General features: G+C 37.6%; 2 protein-coding genes across 2 annotated transcripts in view; both read right to left on the bottom strand.

Moving 5' to 3' along the window:
* The window catches only part of LOC139144415 (gamma-aminobutyric acid type B receptor subunit 2-like), a 41530-nt gene extending 25406 nt beyond the window's left edge, over positions 1–16124 (bottom strand). Inside the window, exons 1-4 of the mRNA XM_070715117.1 lie at positions 15631–16124; positions 12054–12323; positions 7000–7137; positions 4964–5134 (exon numbers count right to left, since the gene is read on the bottom strand). Coding sequence (XP_070571218.1) covers positions 4964–5134; positions 7000–7137; positions 12054–12308 — 564 coding nt within the window. The 5' untranslated portion in view covers positions 12309–12323; positions 15631–16124. The remainder of the gene's footprint in view (positions 1–4963; positions 5135–6999; positions 7138–12053; positions 12324–15630) is intronic.
* Positions 16125–18728: 2604 nt separating this feature from the next.
* Positions 18729–23710, bottom strand: LOC139144414 (uncharacterized). The gene is made up of 3 exons (XM_070715116.1): positions 23461–23710; positions 21078–21329; positions 18729–19064 (listed from the first exon to the last, which is right to left on the bottom strand). The coding sequence occupies exons 1-3, from the start codon at positions 23668–23670 to the stop codon at positions 18729–18731; spliced, it is 798 nt and encodes a 265-aa protein (XP_070571217.1). The 5' UTR covers positions 23671–23710.
* Positions 23711–23908: the final 198 nt, after the last annotated feature.

The following is a 23908-nucleotide window of genomic DNA, read 5'->3' as shown; positions in this document are numbered from 1 at the left end:
ACTTCATAAAGTGTCTGTCTGCCGAGCTTTAATAAAATATTAAAACTTTTTGCAGCGGAAAATACGTGTTTAGCAACACCTTTTATATGGCTTTCAGCTGGCGTTTCCTGTCCTGTCAAAATGTTAGTCTTTTTCGTTTTATGTAAGCTTTGGAAACCACAAAATAATAATAATAATAACAAGGCAGTATTGCTTAAGGCAATGAGTACTTGGGCCGTGATAGAGTAATTTTGAGGACAATATATACAACTATTCAAATATGGTCTTGAATTTCCTCCTGTCAATTAGGCATTTGATTAACTGGTTATTAAACGAAGCAATGGCATGACAACGGCAAAATATGTCTAGCAACTTTTGTGGAGTTTGAGGCAGGGGTTCTTTATTTATAGTGGAAATTGCTTAAACTCCTTAAATATTCAAATTACAGCAAATTTCTTTTGTTCTCGATGGTAGATGTCTAATATTTAGATGGGCATATTTAGATTTTTACCCTATAGTTATCCCTATATACCAAAAATCGGACATCCAGCTCTATTGGCTTGCTCAGAATTAGATATGCGCATAATTGATGAGGTACAATATGTGGTGTCATAAGGTGTCCCATCATACCAAATATGAAGGGTGTAGCACTTGTGGTTACTGAGTTGTGGACAAATATATATATTTGAGGTCAAAGGTCATTGAGGTCACGTGACATTTTGTCAAAATAATTGTATTGCTAAGTTATTCCTAATACCAAAAATCAGACCTCTAGCTCTATTGGCTCGCTCAAAATAGATATGCGCATAATTAATGAGGTACAATATGTGGTGTCATAAGGTGTCTTATCATACCAAATATGAAGAATGTAGCACTTGTGGTTACTGAGTTGGGGACAAATATATATATTTGAGGTCAAAGGTCATTGAGGTCACGTCACATTTTGTCATAATAATTGTATTGCTAAGTTATTCCTATATACCAAAAATCAGACCTCTAGCTCTATTTTGTCGATCAAATTTCAGTAAATTTACCTTACCTGGATGAAATTTTGTCTATAGGCTGAAATTTCGCCGAAGTTTGACAAAATTGCATCGATTTTTGAGGTTCATATCCGACATTTTTGAGTTTTGAGTGCAGACAGAAATAAGTTTTGAGGCAACATGGCTGCGACCCCATGTTGACCCCTACCTGCGTACGATGCTATGTGCTACAGCTAACACACAGCATCGTACGCAGGGCTAGCGAGAGAGTTGCCGACATCGACGGTTATTTACCAGAAGTGAATAAAAGACTGTCATTTTTGGAAGCGATCGAGTAGCTGAGGTAGGCTTGGATACGACTTGGGCCCAAGAACGCTGAATTTCGGCAGTAATTTGGCTTTTTACGTCAAGTCCCAAAATGGATTTGAAGTCACCGACCCTACGTACGGGTCTTTGCAGGGCTGTGGTGAGCTGGGCGATTAGCTGTAGCGGAACACACAGCATCGTACGCAGGGCTAGTTGACCCCAAGGTGAAAATGTGTTCGCGATCAAAATTTCCTATATTTTTTTCAGAATTTTCAATCAAAAATATAAAATACTAAAATAAAAATGCGATGTGCCATGTCTGCAGATTTCTAAAATATCGTTCGTTGACCGTTCGACGGAATACTCATTTCGCAAACTTGTGACGCAGTTGAAATTCAATACTGATCGCCAAATAATCTTAATGAGACGAGATCATTCTAGACATCCTCCAAATTATCCAACCATTCGCGGTAGAGTTCAGCTCGCTTAGAGTATCATAACATTCTTCGGCCTTCGTTTAGATCGACCCTAATCTCTCCCATTTAGGAAATAAATACACAAGCTATCTTGACAAAACTTCGTGCACCATCGATCCAGGACCAAACGCACTACAAATCTGTCACGGTCTTGACGTCATCATCTCCTTACATGGTAATCGGCATACCGTATTTTTTAGCAAAGGAGACACAGAATACGTCGGAGTATTCAGTTTCAAAACGTATTACATTGTGTGATGTTGTCAAAAAAAGGTAATGTTACTGCAGTGGTATAAATTACAAAACACAAAAGTTCAAATCAGTTTATTTTGGACTGGCTTTACCCAACATTTCATATTGTTTCTTATGCCAGATTTGACCACGTGCTTACTGGCGACCCCTTTACATGCAAATTTTGTGTCAAATGGTGTGCTCTCCTGGAAAAACAAACGTACGATTTCTATATGAAGGAGGCGAAATTTGCCCTCAAAACTCGAAACCACCCCTTTATGGGGTGTACCTAGCTATTTTGAACGAGCTTCTCGAATCTGCAGCTCTATTTCGAAATGATGGTCTGGTTTTCTCAGCTCAAGGATAAGTGTTCTCCATCGCTGTGGGCATTACTATTCTCAACTGGGGGTACAGTTTCCAGTCGTAATGTTTTTCATTGTATCCGGGATATAAAACCTTTCCTTTTCACAATTTTAGTTTGATTAAAACTAGTCCACATCTTGTCAGTGATTAAACATGTTTCAAGTTTAAATGTTAAATTCTGGTCTCGAGCCCTCTTGTTCGACCAAACTGAAATTACCCCTCCCACTTTGGCTCGTCCGGTGGGTGTAGCAAGGGTCGTGCCATCGCATAGGAAACGGAGGGTGCATTAATTGTTGCATTTCGATGCACATTTTGATTATATTCAGAAGATTTTGTGGCAAAAACTCAGATAGAGAAGCATTAATATTCACATCTCACTTATTCAAGACTGGCTGAGAGCAGCACTTCCATTCAGTTAACATCATTACGCCATTTATTATGCCAAGAAAGATGAAGCCAAGACATTTTGCCCTCCCTGGTCTCAGCCAGAAATGGTTATACCTTACAGAGTTTTTTCCCACGGAATGAAAACAAATGTACTTGGGCTGAGGCCCAAGTACAATAATAATAATAATAATAATAATAATAATGCAGGAAATCAGTACGGAAGAATTTCCTCTCTGCTTTTTGACCGTAACGTACAACTTTTAAAATATCACTGATTAGGTATTTGGTTGTAGAAAATAAATAATTCCTTTCAGGGAAAGTTTTCTATTTGGCGACAGGGTTTTTCCTCAGCTTCCAAGGGTTGGTAAGTAAAACAGAATTACAGTCAACTCGCACTTTTTCCAACCCGCCCAGAACCAACTCGCCCGATTCAAACTCGCCCGATACCAACTCGCCCGTTGTTTTGAGATAGGGTGTTGTAGATTCCATGTACGCTAACCCGATAGCCCGAGGCCAGCTATTTTCATGTCATGCCAGGCCAGTAACTCGTGAAAGACGGTCCTGCTATTCCTAAAGAAGTGAGCCAGTACGCAGTAACTATCCCTATACGTAAAGAAGCCGAACGAAATTTATTCTTTCAAGAGATTTGCAAAACGTGAAATTCGCAAATAAAAGTTTTCCGTGTTGGCACATATTTCAAGCCGCACCTGTGGTTCTCTATGTTAGAAATATTTGTTGTTAGAAATAAAACGTTTTATGCGTACCAGTTGCTGCGAAAACGAGCCCTGCCACTCTTTGATATGTTCTTCCACTCCAATGACCAAGCTACCCGAGTGGCAAAGGCTACCGATTCGCAGCAAGCGTACCAGTAGCTCTGCATGGCAGGGCTGTGTGTTTACCGGCGTTATACGGCCTCCGTATAACGTCGGTAAACACACAGCCCTGCCATGCAGACCTAGCGTACCAGGTACTCATAAAATTGCAAAATAATATCGGGCGAGTTGGTATCGGGCGAGTTGGAATCGAGCGAGTTGGTATCGGGCGAGTTGGTTCTGGGCGGGTTGGAAAAAGTGCGAGTTGACTGGTAGGTTCTTTTACAAGGTAAAGCGAAAAAATCTTGTAGATTATATTGGCAATGTCTACTTAGCATGCGCAATGAACTATTAAAATTGTACGACCTGCTCCGTCGCAGAACGGAGATAATGTCTGAGCTCGGAGGGAGGTCAGCGGATACTTATGATAGAGGGTGAATCTTGCCTGGTCTTTCACATGAGCCGCGCACACGATAAGCCTCCCACGGTGCACAATAGACAAAACTGCTGATTTTAACGCGCAGTTTCTTTTCCAAAAACAGCCAATTTTTAATTTAAAATCGTGATCGATCCTAGTTTTCGAGCACGCTCATCTTGTTTAGATACACAATGTGCTAAGCTGCGCTTTTAGACTTGTGCAAAGTTCGCATTTCTCTCTCTGTGCGAGGGGACCATTTCGCGTCCGCCATTTTGAATCTTGTTCGATAGCCAGTAACACTGCCCTGCTCCGCAGAGCTAGCTTTAGAATGGGATGTTGAATTGTGAAATAGGATTTGGAAGTGCATGATGTGTTGTCAAATGAAATTGGGAAGAGCATGTTGAGTTGTAAAATAGGATTTGGAAGTGCATGATGTGTTGTCAAATGAAATTGGGAAGAGCATGTTGAGTTGTAAAATAGGATTTGGAAGTGCATGATGTGTTGTCAAATGAAATTGGGAAGAGCATGTTGAGTTGTAAAATAGGATTTGGAAGTGCATGATGTGTTGTCAAATGAAATTGGGAAGAGCATGTTGAGTTGTAAAATAGGATTTTGAATGGCATGTTGTGTTGTGAAATAGCATGTTGAGTTGTAAAATAGGATTTGGAATGGCATGTTGTGTTGTGAAATAGCATGTTGAATTGTAAAATAGAATTCGGAATGGCATGTTGTGTTGTGAAATAGCATGTTGAATTGTAAAATAGAATTCGGAATGGCATGTTGTGTTGTAAAATCAAAGTAGTAATTTTGGCATGGATTGGACACCATATACTGACTGACAGAGAGACGAAGGGGAAATGGCTGGGAAGGGTAAATATAAAACCAAGGGATTGAAAGTAAGGCAGATATACCACAGATACAGGTAGATAGGCGGAACTAGAGCGACAAGGAACACAGAGATACAAAATTGTGTGCGAATGAGAAGATACATGCTAATAATAATAATACCTCTGCCCATATACCAACAGCTTCTGTTATAGTGGCGATATTCCGCCAACCGAATTCTTGGATCAGTGCCAGTCGAGGTACATTAAGAACCGTATCAGGTGGATTGATCCTTGTGAACAAAGGATACATCGTCTTGTCTGACAAAGATGGCGAAACACAGGCATACGACATCTAAAATACAACAGAACATATATATATATATATATATATATATATATATTACAATATTATTTGTCGAATTTCAACACCACCTAGAACTATAGTACAATGATACTTCCCAATCCTATCAAAGGTTAGCGTCCAAAGGGTAAAAGTAGTCTCAGATGTTTGCTAAATGCATGAAACTTAAGTAACAGATAGTATTACCTTGTACTTGAAATAATTTGTGTTATATATATATATATATATATATATATATATATATATATATATATATATATATATATATATATATATGAGATTACAGTAGATGTTATACGCCATAGTATATAGTCGTGTATATCAAAAGTCACCGTGTTATAAACAGGAACATTACTACATCTCTGACATACACTTCTTCGATACAAATTATCCTTTTGGAGTAAACCTACACTAATGAATTCATTTTGGCATTAATAGGCTGTATAGCACATGGAAGACCTTCTTCAGTGAATTCTTGATTTCATAGTGAGTAAGATTGGCGTGTCACCACTATTATCACGGTAATTGCTTTTTTGAGCACCATGTATTTTACCCATGTAACCATGGTGACGGTGTTCATCCCGCAGCGATTAAAAGGTTATAAAAAAGGATGTTTCTGAAATTTCATTTCGCGTTGACGTTTCAAAAAAGTGTTTGCTTTCATGGCAAAAAAAATGTAATTTCAGACACCTTCCCGCCCTTCAATAACATCGTTTGTGCAGAGTTTTGATTGAACAAACGCATTGAAGATGGTACTGAAGTTGAAGCACGTTCACACCCTCCATTATGAGTGAACAAAATGTCTGCATGAAAACAGACAACGCACGTCGTAAATGCTACGCCCCCACAAGAGTCGGCAACGGCACTGTCATCAATCGTGTTGACCTTTTAAAGAGGAAATTCTCAATACCGGGGATGAGGTAGTCCTATATGTACATACTGTACTCCTATCGTAAATGCTAATAAAAGAAGTTTCGATAAACTATCTCTGCAGGATTGTTCTACTCGGGTGAATGTTGCCAGCACTTACAATTCTCAAAAGGTCACCTAGGCTTTTGACCTGTCGCTACCATTGTTTCTACATAGAAGCACGCTCAATGCAGGCGAAGGATATTCATGGTCAGATATTCCACGTTGTGGGAATTATTTGCGTTGAATTTAATGCAGGACAATTTAAGATTCATGGAAGCTTCAAGCACGACGAGACACTTCTGTACCTCAGGTTTGTAATCAATGTTGCCGCTATTAAGTTCCTGCTATACCAGCGTCATTCCCTCAACACCTCCCCAACTCAAGTGGGCTGCAATCATAGTCGAATCAATTGTATGACGATCACCATGACGACGGCAGCTATTGAAATGCAGCTAATGTTAGACACAGTCTCCGTTCATCAGGAAACAAACTGCAAATAATGAATGCTTATGAATCCAAAACTAGGCGTTCTGAGTCGACCTGGAAGTGCCCAACATAGAAAATATTTGTAGAACTTCTGAACCACGTACAAATGAATATTGGTCGTCTTGGCATCGTTTTGCGGAACTAAATCGGAATACAGTAGTTTGGAAATTTCTGTCTGACGACTGCTGTGATGCATGGAAGCATGAGCTACGGATATCATTACTTTTTTAATTGAAGTAATTTTATGTCTATACAACGTTATTGCGCTTTTATTTCACTTCCTGTTTTGTCTGTCTAAGACTAGATGTTGCTGGCCGTTCGCATCTTGCTGACGTGTAATCGGTCGTTATTAAATTTGGATTTTTATTTCCCTTTCAGGCAAATAAGCAAGGGGCATAACACAGCATGCATTCATAGATAACACAGGTAAGTTCAAATGACGGGAAAAGTTGACCGACCTGAACCAAATTCCAGTAACGGGCTGACTGGGCAGTCGACTGACAGGCCGACGAGCAAGAAGCCCCGAGTACCATTATCTTGATAGGGTCGTCGTATAAAAGCTTATACATCGTATCGACCGCTGCTCCGGCTTCGCACTGCAGTGAAAGAATAGGTGTGCTTGAGTTAAGTGTCGTTTTGAAAAAAAAACCTCCATTTGGATAAGCACAGTCGGTCAAATTCTTATCTGTTTAATTTGTGTAAATATGGCAATTGAAATTTTACATCTCAAAATGCCAAGTATTTAGCATATCAGCACAACCTATGTGAGTATAATCTCTATTGTTATTGTTGAAAATTGCATTCAAGTCCGGACTAGAATTCATTTGTAAACAACGATCACTACACACAAACAAACTGTGTTGACAAAAAGAATACTCGAAATTTCAGCATGACAAACGGATTAGGGTCGGACACGGTATAGTTGATATACAGAAGCAGAATACTGAAAAGATGCCGCAATTTACAGCTTATGTCCCTTTAACAGAAAAATTGAAATTCGGTGAATTTTAATAGTCTGCGTCTGTTGTAGGAGGACAACTCGTCTATTGAAACTTTCATGAAAGTTAATACTCCCGAAACTTTTTAACTGGAAAAGTCGCTGTTTGGAAGCAGGGAAATACATCTTTTTTCAGCATTTGTGCCGATACATTAATAGCAGGTTTAATGTACTCTACGCTGAAAGCAGAGAGGAATTGAAAAAAAAAAAATTTTGAGGACGTGACTTCGATTCTGGCGGCAGATGAGCACATGTGAAAGGCGTTTTAACCTTTTAAATATTCACGCTGCTCATCGTAAAGCGCCCATAGGAACGATCTTACCAGATTCAGATATAATTATAACGTTCGAATTCAACTTTTCTGGTAATTTTAAGGGCATAGGCATGTCAGAATGTAATGTTTACGCCAAAAGCATTCCAACTTTATGGCAGACACTCGTGTAAAAATTCCAAAAGAACGTAGTATAAAACTGTTCTTACCGACATCATATAACTCGAAGGGGAAAAATTGCATACATCTTTCCAGAAGGAACAAAATCACAAAAATAGGTTTCAAAGGCGATTTTCATCGTGTGCCAAAAGGAGATTTCGAGGAAACGCCAGGTAATTCACTTGTGAGGTTAAAAAGAGGAAGTTGTTTCTGGACAGCGCGCGCATCACCAGAAAGCCTTTGAGTCAACACCTTTTACCTATTTCTGTGGAGCAGAGATCGAAGATAAAGACGCAAGATTGAGTGCTTTATACAACTATCTCTTACCCATATATATAAATATATATAAATATTTATATATATAAATATATATATTTATATAGTTATCTATTTATTTATTTATTTGTATGTAGATTTATTACGTCAATTTATTTATTTACTTATTTATTTATTTATTTATTTATTTATTTATTTATTTATTTATTTATTTATTTATAAACTGATTTCCAGCAAGAACCAGCGACCATACGTTGTGATGGTTTTACTATCGAATTTTTTTGTGTTTGCTGGCCATTGCTAAGGGGTTTGATTATTAATTCGTTCAACTATGCCTCAAAGAACGGCGCGGCAGTTTGTCAATTTCACTATAGAGAGACGTTATTACATTGCTACATGAGAAAGATGAGCCCGAGCGTTTAATAAACTGGAGGCCAGTTTCATTATTATGCACTGATTGCAAAATATTGACCCAGATTTATCTTACAGAGTTTCTAAGGTTATTCCTAACATTGTAAATGCTGATTAAACAAGTTACATCAAAGGTAGATTTGTTGGTGAAATTGTAAAATAATTGACGACGTGTATCATTTATCATGTACTGCTAAGCACAATATTCCTGGTGCAGTTCTTTATGTTGACTTTGAAAAAGCGTTAATTTAAATTTAATTTAAATTTAATTTAAAGCGTTAATTTTGTACTAATTGGGAGTTCATGCATCAGTTATTAGAAAGATTTGGCTTCCGCCCAGAGTTTAGAAGATGGGTGAAAGTGATTTATTCTGACATACAAAGTTGTATCATCAATAATGGTTGGATGTCGATTTTTTTCATTAGGGAAAGACTGCATTAACGTGCATGGTACCTGAAACCCGAGTCCTTGCCTGACCAACTCGGGTGACAAACAGAAGACTTTTAATCCCCCAAGGTGTGAATGTTCCATTGTTACGTTTATCTTATCCAGCTGGTGCCATTGTAGGAAAGGCAGGTCTGTGAAATTAATCCTCTGATAACTAAGTAGGGAAGTAGGGTATTCCTAAGTTAATTGAGCTTTCCCGTAATGCACTAACCAGAGGGGTATGTCAAGGATGCCCTTTAAGTGCTTTGCTTTTTGTTACGTGTGTAGACGTATTGGGTTGTAAAATTCGTCAATGTGCTGACATAGAAGGTATACAACTCTCATGTGAAAATTTTATTACAGGAATGCTGAACACACCACTCTATTTCTCAAAGATGAGATGTCCATTATAAAAGCTCTTGAAGTTTATGAGGGCTTCGAAAAAACGTCCGGTTTGAAAATGAACAAAGACAAAACAGAGGGTGTCTGGCTTGGCAAAAAGTTATGCATAAAACAGATTTAGGGTTTGAAGTGGACAGATCAACACGCACTTGCCGTTTGGTTCGGGTATGATCGTTCAGAATGCGAGCAGTTAAATTGGAAACCAACAGTGGCAAAATTTCAGAATATCTTGAAATCATTGGGTAAGCGAGATTTAACGCTTCATGGCAAATTTTGATAGTAAATGCGCTTGCATTGTCCCAACTATCATATCTGGCATTGATGATTATTGTTGTACCAGGACATGTCAGTCAAAAAAAAAGCCGACAGGTTCATTTACAAATTTATCGCAAAGGGTCTTGGAAATATGGCCGAATAATGTGCTTGCTGAGCCATTACCCGAAGAAGGCTGTAATAAGCCAATCTTTAAATGGAAGGTGATCGCATTAAGTTCACGTGGATTGTATGCTTGACAGATGGTCGTAATGCATGTTGGAACAATTACCCACTTTATTTATTCGATCCCTTTTCGGATTTTTCAAATCTATGCGATGTGTTCTCAAATATTATAATATCAGCGGAGCCTTTTGTGTCTAGATTGCCAATTTTTTATCCATATGTTTCGAATGCATGGAACTTAATCCCACCCCTGGAAGATGTAAACAATACAGATTATACCATTTTGTGGAATTGTAAATCTAATATATTTTTTAATGTAAAACGTAGTGTAGAATACATTGAAATTAATAATAAGAAAGTGAATTTGATAAAATTGAAGACAAGCGATGCATATAGATTTTAGTCAGTTGTATTTCACAACCTGCCAGTATTTTGAATTGGCAATATGAGTTTGGACAAATCATCTATTGGAAGACGTTTGGACTTATAGCTCATAGAGTTACAGATGAGAACAAATGAAGAGCATTTCATTGGAAATTCTTGCATGAAAAATGTATAAAATGTCATATTGAATCTTTTGAAAATGAGAGACAATGCGTTTTGCAGGTTTTGTAATGTAAAAGACACTCGTCATCGGGATTTTGACTGATCATCGTAAAAGAAGTATGGGGAATTGTAGAAAATGTAGGGCAGGTTGTTCAACTTACATCAAGCTTTGCGATGGCAAAATATTGTATATGGGATTGAAATGAATCGTAAATTGGATAAGATGAAAATCTTAAAATTTTGATGGCAAAACGGTCTATACATTAAGCTCTTGTTCAACTTACATCAAGCTTTGCGATGGCAAAATATTGTATATGGGATTGAAATGAATCGTAAATTGGATGAGATGAAAATCTTAAAATTTTGATGGCAAAACGGTCTATACAGCATTAAGCTCCATCGTATAAAATTACACGAGTCTCAATTGCGAAACCCGGTACATCGTGAGCTATAAAATTGCGGATTACTAATTTAATTCAGATGTCACGTCTTTATGTGTTTGTGTTGCTAAAACAACTTGTAATGTAAATATTCTATCCATAGGTGATATAAAAAAGATTTCATACATAGAAAAAATATATGTATGTATGTATGTATGTATGTATGTATGTATGTATGTATGTATGTATGTATGTATGTATGTATGTATGTATGTATGTATGTATGTATGTATGTACGTATGTATGTATGTATGTGATTTTCATTTCTAATTCTTTCAGTCTTATTTTACCAGTTAACCAGTGAAGCATCTCCTTCTTTCCCTATTGTCTTCATCTTATTATCCGCAAGTATTGAAGGAAGGTTAACGAGAATGAAGTTAAGATGATTTCCTTTTCATCTGTGTGTATCCTAAGGCATCAGTTTGATAAAACTTATTTCGTCTATCCCTCGTAATTGCAGATTACCAGGAATATCCTGTGTTTCGTTTTGTGCGAGTTGAGATGGATTTTTGTAAAAACGAAATCGTGTTGGGTTTTTTTCGGAATCCCCTCGTAATTACTGACGGCTTTCCATAAATTATAGTAAGGTGTATATGATTTGCTCTTGTCCCTCCGATTTTCAATTTCTGTTTCAACTATTCAGGGTATGAATATCGTCTTTTGGTACACAGCAATGTACTCAATGATGTAAAATTTTGTTCAAGATAATGTGATATTATATATATATATATATATATATATATATATATATATATATATATATATATATATATAATTATACATTGGGTGTAAAAAGTTGATCTCAAGTGGAGAGTTGCGTGGATTGAAATAGAAAAATATTGTTTGACGCACACTGCCACAGGCGTTTGGTTGGTCCGTACTTATTTTAACTAAACCAACAACATAACGTTGTTTGGTCCCATTTAAATAATAATTTATTTTATAAGTTTTTCTCAGCTCTGTACATTGTTAGTAATGCCTACATTTATAAATAAATAAATAAATATAAATCATTATATAAATCTGGACTCTTTCTGTATTTCAATTATATATATTGTGTACACTTGAAAGGCTCGTACAGTCTCGAAAAGCGCTGATAAACCACATTTTGTGTCGAACGGGTTTAGTTTATCTTAGACGCCTCACCTTGCTGTCTCCCCACAGCATCTCCAACTCGTAGCCCGGTAAGACATCTTGGCGTTCATTGACGTGCTTCAGTGCGAACTCAGCGGCCGGTAAGTAGCTCTCTCCACCCGACCAAATCTGCGATTCGAGAGGGAATAGACCGAGAATGTGCAGTGGCTGCGCTGTACTCTCCGAGCGACAACGTCTGCACACCACCATGAAAACTAGAACGATGAGAACGCGATGTTTAACGTTCAGTCGCTGCAAGGATGCCATCAAAACCTTCAGAACCTGGAATATGAGAGAGGGATAAAAGAATTAAGGTAGAATGCGAGAGATGGTGGTCATTTTGAATTTGGTTATTTGTTTACGGTGATCCCCGATTTTTTGGTTTGAAAGAGAATAGTTGAAAGATTTCCCTAGGAAAGTTTGAGCAACAGTTTAAGTCTTTCACTTTCGAGGTGCGAACTACCTTAAAGTTAGACAGTCAGTTTATTTTTTACGCAGAATGATTTACATGGACTTCCGGTCGTCTGAAAATAATCTTGCGTTATATTGTTCCACAGAAAGAATGTTGGAAATCTAAGTGACGAGCATGCTTTTGGGATTTCACCATGTGAAGACGACAAGACATGATACTCCATATCACAAGTCTTATTTCGGCTGGCGTCAAGCGACACATCGTGATATATCGATAATATGACGTCATAACATTACATAACTGGTGACATTGTGACAATGTGACGTGACATTACATGACAAAGGATAAAATCGCACCGCATCGGACAACATAACACTGAATGAGAGTCAAACGAAATAACGTGACCTGTTACACTGCGAGATTACGTGACATGGTATAAAATTATAAGGCCATATAAGTTAATGGCTTTTATATGTAATGTTGTGAGACGGTATTTATAATTAATTTGGTCATTTTTCTTAGCAGCAATTCATGTTGTTCTGCTCACTGAAACATGCTGAATCATCAGATCTCCACTCCCTCTCTACTTGTACATATAACAAAAAATTGTTCGACTACATAATTTATGGTAGATACTACAATTTCTGTCACTAGCATATTTACATGCTATGTGTATATTCAAGGTGTGAGTTGACCTCTGATTTATAATTAAACATGTTCATTATCAGTAAACAGAACAACACTAATAATTTCTCACATTACTTAAAAAGGACCGAAATAATTTGGAGAGATAAAAACTTGTTCCCTTTGAAGGGAAAAATCTCTCTTTGGTTTCCTTTTGTGACACAAAGAAAACATGGAATACTGGCATAGCGTCTCTCAGTAGACAAGATGGCGACGGTATATAATAACTGCAATGTCAAAAATTGCCCCTTTGCTGAATGCAAGTAGATGATTTGTTTGTTTGTGACTTCTAGACAAAATGGATTTTTTTCCTATTCCGACTTGCTTTCCTATGACAAATAATTATTTGCTGCAATGTTAGAAGAAGCTTCTATCCTTATCTACATGAAAGGCACCGCCAATAAATATTTCATTAAGTAATATGTTTCACTGAATATTTAATCCTGTCTGGCTGCAAGCAGAGTCGAAGTTTGCGTTGTGCACAGTTGACCAGTATTTCAGTATGTTTCGAGAAGTCAAACAACACAAACTACTTTTCATATCAAAACAAATTCATGAAAAGAAGATCAAAAAAAGAGCTTTGTCCCTTCACAGGGTCAGTAGATATAAATTTTCATGACTTTTTTACGCTGTTTTTGTTTGCAGTGTCAACTACACTTTCTCGTCTACTTCCAAAAGCATGTTTGGATACACAATAGCTGCGTTGATATCGTTTACATTTGAATTCTGGTCCGGACTAGAATTAAAATGTAGATAGTAACAGTGCATTCTCTACGTATAAACGCTGTGATGACAAGCTAAATAATGGGTATTTGAATGTGCTTTTGGGAGCAGATCAAGAACTTAAACTTGACAAAATAATGAAAAATAGTTCAAAATTCATCAGCCACAGGAGAGTTAAATGGAATAATTTGACTTTGAAGATAACGATATCTGACAGACGAATACTCCGCTCGGGCACAAACAACACTCAACCTCAATATCCGTTGATTACAGACTGATGACAGGTATTGTGTGTAATTTGTTTCTCTGTAGAAACGTTTGATAAGATACTATAAATTAATAAAGAACTAAATTGAGAAAAAAGGTATGAAAACAGTTGACGTTAAGTGTCGAGGGCAAACAAACAAAGTCTAATTCGTAATCATCATCATCATCATCATCATCATCATCATCATCATCATCATCATCATCATCATCATCATCAGCAGCATCAGCATCATCATCATCATCATCATCACCATCATCATCATCATCATCATCATCATCATCATCACCACCATCATCATCATCATCATCAGCATCATCAGCATCATCATCATCATAAGCATCATTCTTTATACAGTTAGCGCATTAAATGGACTGTAGTCGACAAGAATTATGTAGATATATTTGTAATCTAGTCTTTCTAGGAGATATTTACACATAGATGTGACAATAGTTATGAGAAACGCATGCCTTGAAATTTACCACACCATAGGGAAGCCATGAGCCGTATTTAAGAATCACTGAAACACGACGAGTAAAGTGGATTTTTTTCGAGCTACGTGTACAGGAAAATTCTGAATTTATTTGATGTAGTTTATACCTCGAAACCGCAAGTTTTAAACTTGAGCTCAAAACCTTCCTCAAGGAAACTGTATATCACTCTTTTATAAACTCAAGACTTAAAATTATGAGTCACTCAGATAAAGTTTGGTATGGCAGAAATACAAATTTCGATTTTGCCAAAACAAGGCGGTTTAAATTTCTTCCGCTGCGCAGGCTTCAAAACGAGCCCATACGTTCAACAGAATTTCAGAAATGTGAAGGTTCGAATATCTATCCCTTAGCCGATATATATATATATATATATATATATATATATATATATATATATATATATATATATATATATATATGTGTGTGTGTGTGTGTGTGTGTGTGTGTGTGTGTGTATATATATATATATATGTGTGTGTGTATATATATATATATATATATATATATATATATATATATTATATATATATATATATATATATATATATATATATATACTATAACACTGCTACAAAATCGATAATAATTGAAACTGTTGCAAGAAAGTTGGGGACAGAGCTTCTGGCCGGCTTCTAAAAGCTTTCAAATAGAATGTCTACTTGCCCAGAACGAAACTGATTGGCGAAGAAGAGCATGAGAATATAGCTTCATTATGTCTTGTTGGATTTTGAAAACTAAAAGACTGACATCATTCATCGTGTCGACAATCATCACAGTGCCCTTTCCTTTATCTTCACAAGTTGCGTCATAATTTAATCACACCATACTGGTACACACTAGGTCAAATCATGGGCGCTCTAGTCAAAATGTTAATCTTTTAAACCCCTCTTGTCCAGTTTCAAGACAGTGTGTATATTCATGATGAAATTAACAAATTGAGATCAAGCGTCGAAGATGTTTGGCAGAAAGTAAAAAAAAAGGGGAGTGGAGTAATGAAATTGATTCACAAACCTCAGATTGACGACTGTAAGAGGTGTTTACGGTGTCTTCTTCAAGATTAATCAATCTTCTTGCGTCTCATCTACGATCCCGCCAAATCGTGACAAATCATGCCTACTTTGACAGGTGATATCCTTAAATGCCTGACTCTACTGAGAATGAAAGACGCCCTAAGAAACTACAGTTTTTCAAAAACCTCTGCGTCACCTAAACGTTTTCCATCATTCGCCGCACATCCAACTCGATCTGGACGCAGAGTTGGACATGAAAGTGATGTTTCCCTGATCGTAACTTTTTAAAGGGTGAGCCGGGTACTCAAATGCGAGAGCTGATGTATAGCTGCAAGTCCTTGTCCGATGTTTTTCAAATCGTGTACACTCCCAGGAGGCAGGGGCTGTGGATCCGCTGGCTTGTTCAAATGAATAACATTACTTTTGTTGTAAGTAAAGCAAGTATGATCTTCTATTCGAACAAGTCAGGGTAGGCAGTTTTCATCACGATTTGGCGTCGGCGCCAAAACGAATAGGTATAGTCGCGACAACCCAGAAGTCGATTTGCACATTCGTACCTGATTAGCATATGAATAGATCGATGCGATTCGAGGAGACCAATCATTCTCTATCATATCTCGGCAGATTTCTCAATTTCATTTCTTTCTGTAGGTATGACGCACAAGGGGCTTTCATGCCGATGTGGTGATATGTCGGTCTTGTACATATATAACTTATATCCACACTCAGGGACTCCAAGATACCAGAATTCTGTTTCTGGTTTCAGCGCCTTTTGACATCATTCTGTCTCATCGAGATAAGGAGATTTGGTAAAATGATTAGAGGAAATTAAAAACCTTTTGTCTGAATCCCCCTAGAGTCCGTGCAGTCTTTGTAATTTCTAAGACAAAGGTATGCTTTGTCCGTTAAAAAAACCTCGAAGGCATGTTTGACAAGGAATGCTGCAAAAGACAAAATGTGCAGACTAACGTTTTGGAGAATACTTCGAAAGTTGACATATCAACAAAAATAAAAAAAAATTCTGGTCATATTTCATCGGAGATAACCAGAAGTTTGATGTAATGATGTATCGACTGGACGAAAAGAAGAATGTACAACTTGTTTTCTCAACTGAGCGGTACATTGGCGATGCTTAAATCCGACTGCAAGACATGTTCCGATGCAGCTACAGCCTCGTTCAGTGCCACAGTTTAATGATGTGCGTCATCATGTTTAGATAACTCATATATATTCAATAGACAAATCATGCACATTTTTTCTATTGCTTCAGTGGATTCCTTATTATATCTAACTTCCTTCTAATATAATTTTAAGCTCCTTCGCTCAATCCATTCCTGCGGCAAAACGCTAAAATTATATAATATTTAAAGCCTTATTACTTAGCTCAATGATATAGCCTATTGTTATAAGGAATGGGTAAGGGTATCTTTTTAATAGGCTAAACCATGCGCCAAATAGCGTTAACAAGCTTTAGGGAGGGAGGGAGGGTCAGGCTAAATAAAGTACCTCCACAACCCCACGCCTACCCCCAAATGTACGCGCTTCTACCGTTGTCTCTGAGTCTCCTCCGTTATCGAGTGACAAACTAAGTGTACCAATTATGTTGCCCTATTTATACTCATGCATTATAAATATTTATGAGATGCGTAATGATATCGCTGCGTAATGAGGCTTTGAATAATATAATATTTAAAGCCTTATTACTTAGCTCAATGATATAGCCTATTGTTATAAGGAATGGGTAAGGGTATCTTTTTACCGTCACATACTGCCTAAAGCGTAAAAATTCTACCTAAACCATAAAACACACAACCCATACCTAAATAAATCAAAAACCTTTATTCAAAATAATTCCCCCATTCCTCATAACAATAGAAACATTCCCAGCAATTAACATATGAGAACATCATTACATCCAAAGAATAAAAGTGATAACCATACACATTCAAACTGAAAAATGAAACAGATCATCTCTAAAATAATCACATTGATATTTAATGAAACTAATAGAAATTCATAGCAGTCTCCAGACACAAAATATCAGATGAACAAACAAGTGGCAAATATTCACCCTATACTACACGTACATTGTACAGTCAAATTACAAATCCAAATGTAACAGTTTTCACAGAAAAACCAGCTACTGATAAAAGGCTGGTCTACAAGAAGTTACAATATTCTCCAAATTTTCATATTTAAGAGTAATATCATCACGAGTATCAATAGCATCTATTAACCTAGAAGCAGGAGCCTCTGCTTTTCCAACCTTATGGAGCTGCATATAGTGGTTTGCAGTCTTTTCTGATCTCCAACCAACATGGTCCATGAGATCTGAGATCTGTGAACCTGCCAATGCTAAAATTATTGCACATGCACTCCTAAAGCTGTGAGGAGTTTCACCTTGGTCAATATTTAACACTTGCAAATATGTTTTCAGACGTTGGTAAATAGCTTGAGAGGATATGGGTTTGTGCACAACTTGACCACATGGGGTTGTTGGACGAAAAAGATAACCAAACCGTAAATCTATATCAAAACTTCTCGCTAACTTAATGTATTCCTCTATCGTACTCACGGCGCATAACGTCTTGTCATTACAACGCTTTATTGCGAATAAATTACTCTGTTCACCTCTTAAAGTTTTACCAAAAGTATGATTAAATATGAAACCAGAATTATCTGGCAACCTTACGATTTCCTGAGTTTTTATCTGGCCAAGATCTCCTGCCCTATCTCCGGACATCATTAATACCTTAAATATGGTAATATCTCTAGCATAGACGTATGCTTCAACACGTGAAGTGCTAGACACTAGTTTACTTAAAATGTAATCTAGAAGGATCCTTATCTTATTAGTAAAAATCGGCTTGGCCTGTTTAGGAGTTATATGTGCTTTGGCCTGCTCTTCACCGGATTTCTTAATATATCTGTCAACCAAGGTAGAAGCGATTGGGTTTGTCTTACATAAATCCAGATTTAGCATCACCCCATAAAGGACTTTATTTAGCAGCTATATTTTTTAAGGTGCCTAAACGTAGACGTTTAGGACATTCACACTGATCAAACTTTCTGGTAACACTACCAGGAACGGACATGTATTTATATGAACCTGAGTTCGAGCATGTTTGTCTTATGGATAAGAAATCTGACAATATCTACTGGCATCGCTTGAGTAAGGTCTTTAGGCTGAGGGAGTCCACTTAAGAAAGATTCCAGATTTTGTACCAATTTGTCTTTCTGGATTTCATAAGCTGATTTTGAACCCAGTAGTTCATTCATTCGAGCATCGATGATATCAAGATCAACCTGAGTGCGCCCTCTGTCGGACGGATAAGGAACTGAGCTGACTACTTTGGCTGAGCAAATATGGCACTGTTTTTTGTCCTCTTGACCAAGAGAATTGCAGAGTAACTGAGTACCACATAACCAACATTCCTAATGAAATATAAAATGTAGAAGTACACAACTTTAATCTTGAAACAGCTGTATTATTCAATAGATGGAGCTTTTAATAGTAATTGCCTAACTGCCAAAAGTTGCTGCAAATAACTTTCCTTTAGTTTTCGCGTGAACATAGCCATTTTTTGATGGGACAAGAATGAAATTATCCTCTCCTTTAGACGCAACTTGCACACAGACTGATCCATGTTTCTTAACTAATGGCACCATAAAGGCGTAAATTGTGGACTTCTAATAGAACAGTGGCTGATAAACCTTCCGAAATTACATGTCTCACCACTGGCAATTGCAAGCATACAGGGGGAAATATGAACAACCTATCGGCTTCTTGAAACGTATGTGCAAAGAAATTGACCCCTTCACAATTAGGTTGGGGATAAGGAGCTACGAAACGAGACATTTTGCGTTGGAACATATGGCCATCGCATCTACATCATATGGACCAAACTGATCATTTATTCTCTGCCTAGCCGTACTAGTAAGAGTGGTGTCATTTTCGTTTACATTTCTCGATACATAGTCAGCAAGATTGGCTGCTGATCTAACATGGGATAAATTCAACCATACATTTCGTTCTACAGCTACGTGAAATATGTTCTTGAGGATCTGATTGAGTTTTAATGACTTTGAACCAGGAAACCATTATTCCACGCTTGTACTAATACAAGTGAATCTACAGCCACATCTAATCGTAGATTATCTATTTTATCTCCAAGAGCTAACAAAGTGCGGTGTAGAGCTTCTGCTTCTTTTACGTTTATAGACTCATTCCGGAATGAATCCTCCCAGAAATCGCTTATTTCAACTGACATACTCTCGTTAACGGTGGAATCGGGATGTAAAACAGCCCCCCATTTATAAGCGCTAGCATCTGTAAACAATTTAAGAGCATAGTGTCTTTCTTTAAGCCATTTGAACGGACCTGCATTAACAATTACAATTATGTTGCCATTCCCTTAGCTCTTCTGCTAACTCTTGCCTTATTGGAACAAGAAATGTTGCTTTTCCCTGAGCTTTTGACACCGATAGAGCCATTTGACGAATGTATAATCTTGCAGATGGAATTGCAAGCGCGAAAGACATACACTTCCCCATAACTTTTTGAATCAGAGGAGAGGGACTGCCCGTTTACTAAGAACATCATTCGTTAATTCCAAAAATCTATCAATCTTAATCTGTGGAACAATAAACCCCTCTAAAGACGAGTCACCCTGCATACCTAACATAACTAAAACTTAACGGGTGTTAGGATACTTTTCTGAAACGCTAAGAAATACCCCGCCAGTACACAAATAGAGGCTAATATAAAAGCCGAAGCTTCTGCGCGTTCAAAAGGAGACAATTTCCTTTCTAACCGGGCGTGACATACCAGTAAAGGTCCCGCATGGCGATCGTCAATATATTGGATACATGGAACCCCAAGCTTTCTAGCATAACTAGTGACGGCGTAACCAACAGTATGATAAACATAAGCTGAAAGCTTCCACCCAAACGGCAAAGTATTACACACAAACCAAACTCCCCCCCATTGAAAACCAAAGTATGTTCTATCCGGTTCATATACAAGAATGTGGTCATAACCACTTTTATCATCACACTTGACTTGATAGTCATCTTTGTGCAGGTAACGACTAACATCAACCAACTTGTCGAGCTTGAACGGAATATCTTGAATCCATAGATTTAAGTACCTCATGTCTATACACATCCTTGGCTTCTTGGGCTCAACAACAATTGGCATCACAACATGAGGAGGAGGATCACGACCGACAATACCCCAAACCGAAACAGCACCTGTTTTTAATCGGTCAGCTATCGTCTTTGCTATAAATGGAGCAAAATCCTTGTTGCTAGGGGGATTGTTAAACTGTCTAGGAGGAGGCAGATCATGGAAAAACTGTTGTCCTTAAAACCTCCTGAGAAATGGCGTAGATATGGAGACACTTTCACACCATTCGAAATCCAAGACATGATTTCATGTTTATTTACCAGATCCATCGTAAGCTCATTCCATGCATCTGGGTATTTGTGCAGCTCGCCAGCAATAAACTGATCTGGGTTTCTGAATGACATTTCACTAAGAGATACTTTTCTCAAACCATTGGAGACCAAAGATAACACTTCGAACATGTTACCATCAGGAGCCTGTCCGGGGGTGCCCCCAAGCGTTGTCCAATCATACGAAGTTTTTGGAAGTAGCTTGATATTGACAGGATTCTTTAACTCCCAAACTTGAACAATCTAATGAGGAACAAACAGAAAACTAGGGCTATAATATAAACCAACAGTGCATTCTAGATAACATAAGGGGACACCCCCGGACAGGACCATGCGAAAGGCCGGCCTGCAAAATGCAGAGGGCACAGAGAGTGGCCCCCCTATCCGGGAGTTTATTGAACTATGAAAAATGGACTGCTTAACGGTGAGCACATTATAGGCAAGAATACCCAAGACAAAACAAACACATTCATCATGTTAAACCCTTGTTTTATTATGCAAACATCAAACGTTATGAGACAAAGCTTTTTTTTTTTTTTTTTTTTTTTTTTTTTTTTTTTTTTTTTTTTTTTTTTTTTTTTTTTTTTCATAGGCAAATTATCTTTTACACACTCATAACAATGACACTCTAAGTGAGAATCAAAATACATCTGAACTGCCAATTCACAATTCTGTACAAGTCAGTCATTCCATCATAATTCAGACTACTTCTTATCTGGACAATTTCTGGCTATATGACCTTTGTTTCCACAAACGTAACACTTAATGTCTCTTCCTCTGCCTTGAGGGCGTTGAAATTGATAAGGACGAGAATAACTGCGCGTGTTCTTTAGAAATTTGCCCACTTTTGACGCGATTTCTTCTTCCTCTTTGTTGCCAAGTAGAAGGAGGACTAACTTTCCCGCGTCACTCCAAAATCATTACTCTCAAATTGTGCTAGCACAGCTCTGAAACGTTGAAGTTTCGAGTGATTCACCAAGGTAGCCCTATCTACCAACACTCTCAGGGCATTTATGATAGCGTATCTCGATGCGCCAGAATGTGCCACATCCATAACTTTTTGCAGAGCTTCATCGACATTCGCAGAGTCTGCCGCTTTCTGTAGCTTTTCCACTTTTTCTTCCAATTGTTTCAAAGCACACGCCACTGGCATCTGAAAAATAGTGCTTAAATTATTTCAACACGTGAGCAAGCATAACACTTCCTTTCATTTTAAAGTTATGCAATTACCCTTCTTAGCACCATTTTCACAAAACAAGACCACTTGTTGCATACCTCAGCGTATGCAAATTTTACAAAGCAAGACCACTTGTTGCATACCTCAACGTATGCAAAATTTTACAAAGCGAGACTACTTGTTGCATACCTCGACGTATGCAAAATTTTACAAAGCAAGACCACTTGTTGCATACCTCAACGTATGCAAATTTTCACGAAGCAAGACCACTTGTTGCATACCTCAGCGCATGCAAATTTTCACAAGCAAGACCACTTGTTGCATACCTCAGCGTATGCAAATTTACACAGCAAGACCACATGTTGCATACCTCAGCGCATGCAAATTTTCACAAAGCAAGACCACTTGTTGCATACCTCAGCGTATGCAAATTTTCACAAAACAAGACCACTTGTTGCATACCTCGGCGTATGCAAATTTTCACAGAGCAAGATCACCTGTTGCATACCTCAACGTATGCAAATTTTACAAAGCAAGACCGCTAGTTGCGTCCCTCAACGTAAGCAAAATTAAAGTAAAAAAAAAAAAAAAAAGTAAAAATGGAGGGAAATAAAGATGGTGTCCCTGTAACGCTGAGCAAAAACCGTAACTTCGCACAGGTGAACAAAGACATAACTAAGGAAAGGGAAAAAACTACTAACAAAAGGTATAAAACGCTAATTTACAACACCTAAAAGCACATGTAACAAGCTGCTATATAACAACCACATGTATACAAAAAACAAAAGAGAAAAACTGAATGAAAAGGAAAAAGGAAAAAATAAGAATACAACAAGACAGAATACAAAGGTATGCTACAAAATAATTACTAACAAGAAAATAAAATAAAACAGGAGCTAAGGAGAATTTCAAAATCGAAAAATTTTCAAACTTATCGCACACACCAATGGAACAAAGAGAAAAAAAAAATAAATAAACAACGTACACAGAACGACTACGATCGAATTAAAAAACCAAACAGTTCAAAAACTGAAAACTCGTGTTCTCAACGAAGATAACAAATAACCGTGTCTCAACGCAACCCCAGAAACATTGAAACTTGACCGACCGCATATGCACGATAAAAAGGGGTAACTCGACAATCAGGCAATGTAAAACTTGAATAGAATGAAAGAAACACATGATATTGAGTCTCACCTGAGATTCAGACTCTTTAGAGGTTGTTTCAGTAACTACTACAGGTGTAGGAACTTGTGCGCTGGTAGAAGGGTTTTGAGCCGGAGTCCTCGCAGCACCAGGATTGTCTTGAGTCGATACCTGAGTAGCAGCATTACCAGAAATTGAAGGACGGGACACAGCCGAAGCAAAAGACCTGGTTGCATCTGCTACAGTGTTAGGACGATCCATTCTGTCGTGTTACTGTGGCTCCTCCGTTATCGAGTGACAAACTAAGTGTATGTTGCCCTATTTATACTCATGCATTATAAATATTTATGAGATGCGTAATGATATCGCTGCGTAATGAGGCTTTGAATAAGACAAAAACGTGAAGCGGCCATCTTGGTTATGTGCCAAAATCACTTGTCCGACAAGCATAATATTAAGAAAATATGAAGTTACATTTGCTTTTTAAATCAAGTTACTG

The sequence above is a fragment of the Ptychodera flava genome, chromosome 11 (genome assembly GCF_041260155.1).
Source record: "Ptychodera flava strain L36383 chromosome 11, AS_Pfla_20210202, whole genome shotgun sequence".
NCBI lineage: Eukaryota > Metazoa > Hemichordata > Enteropneusta > Ptychoderidae > Ptychodera > Ptychodera flava.
Note: the sequence above shows the minus strand (reverse complement) of the source record. Positions and strands in the feature narration are given on the sequence as shown.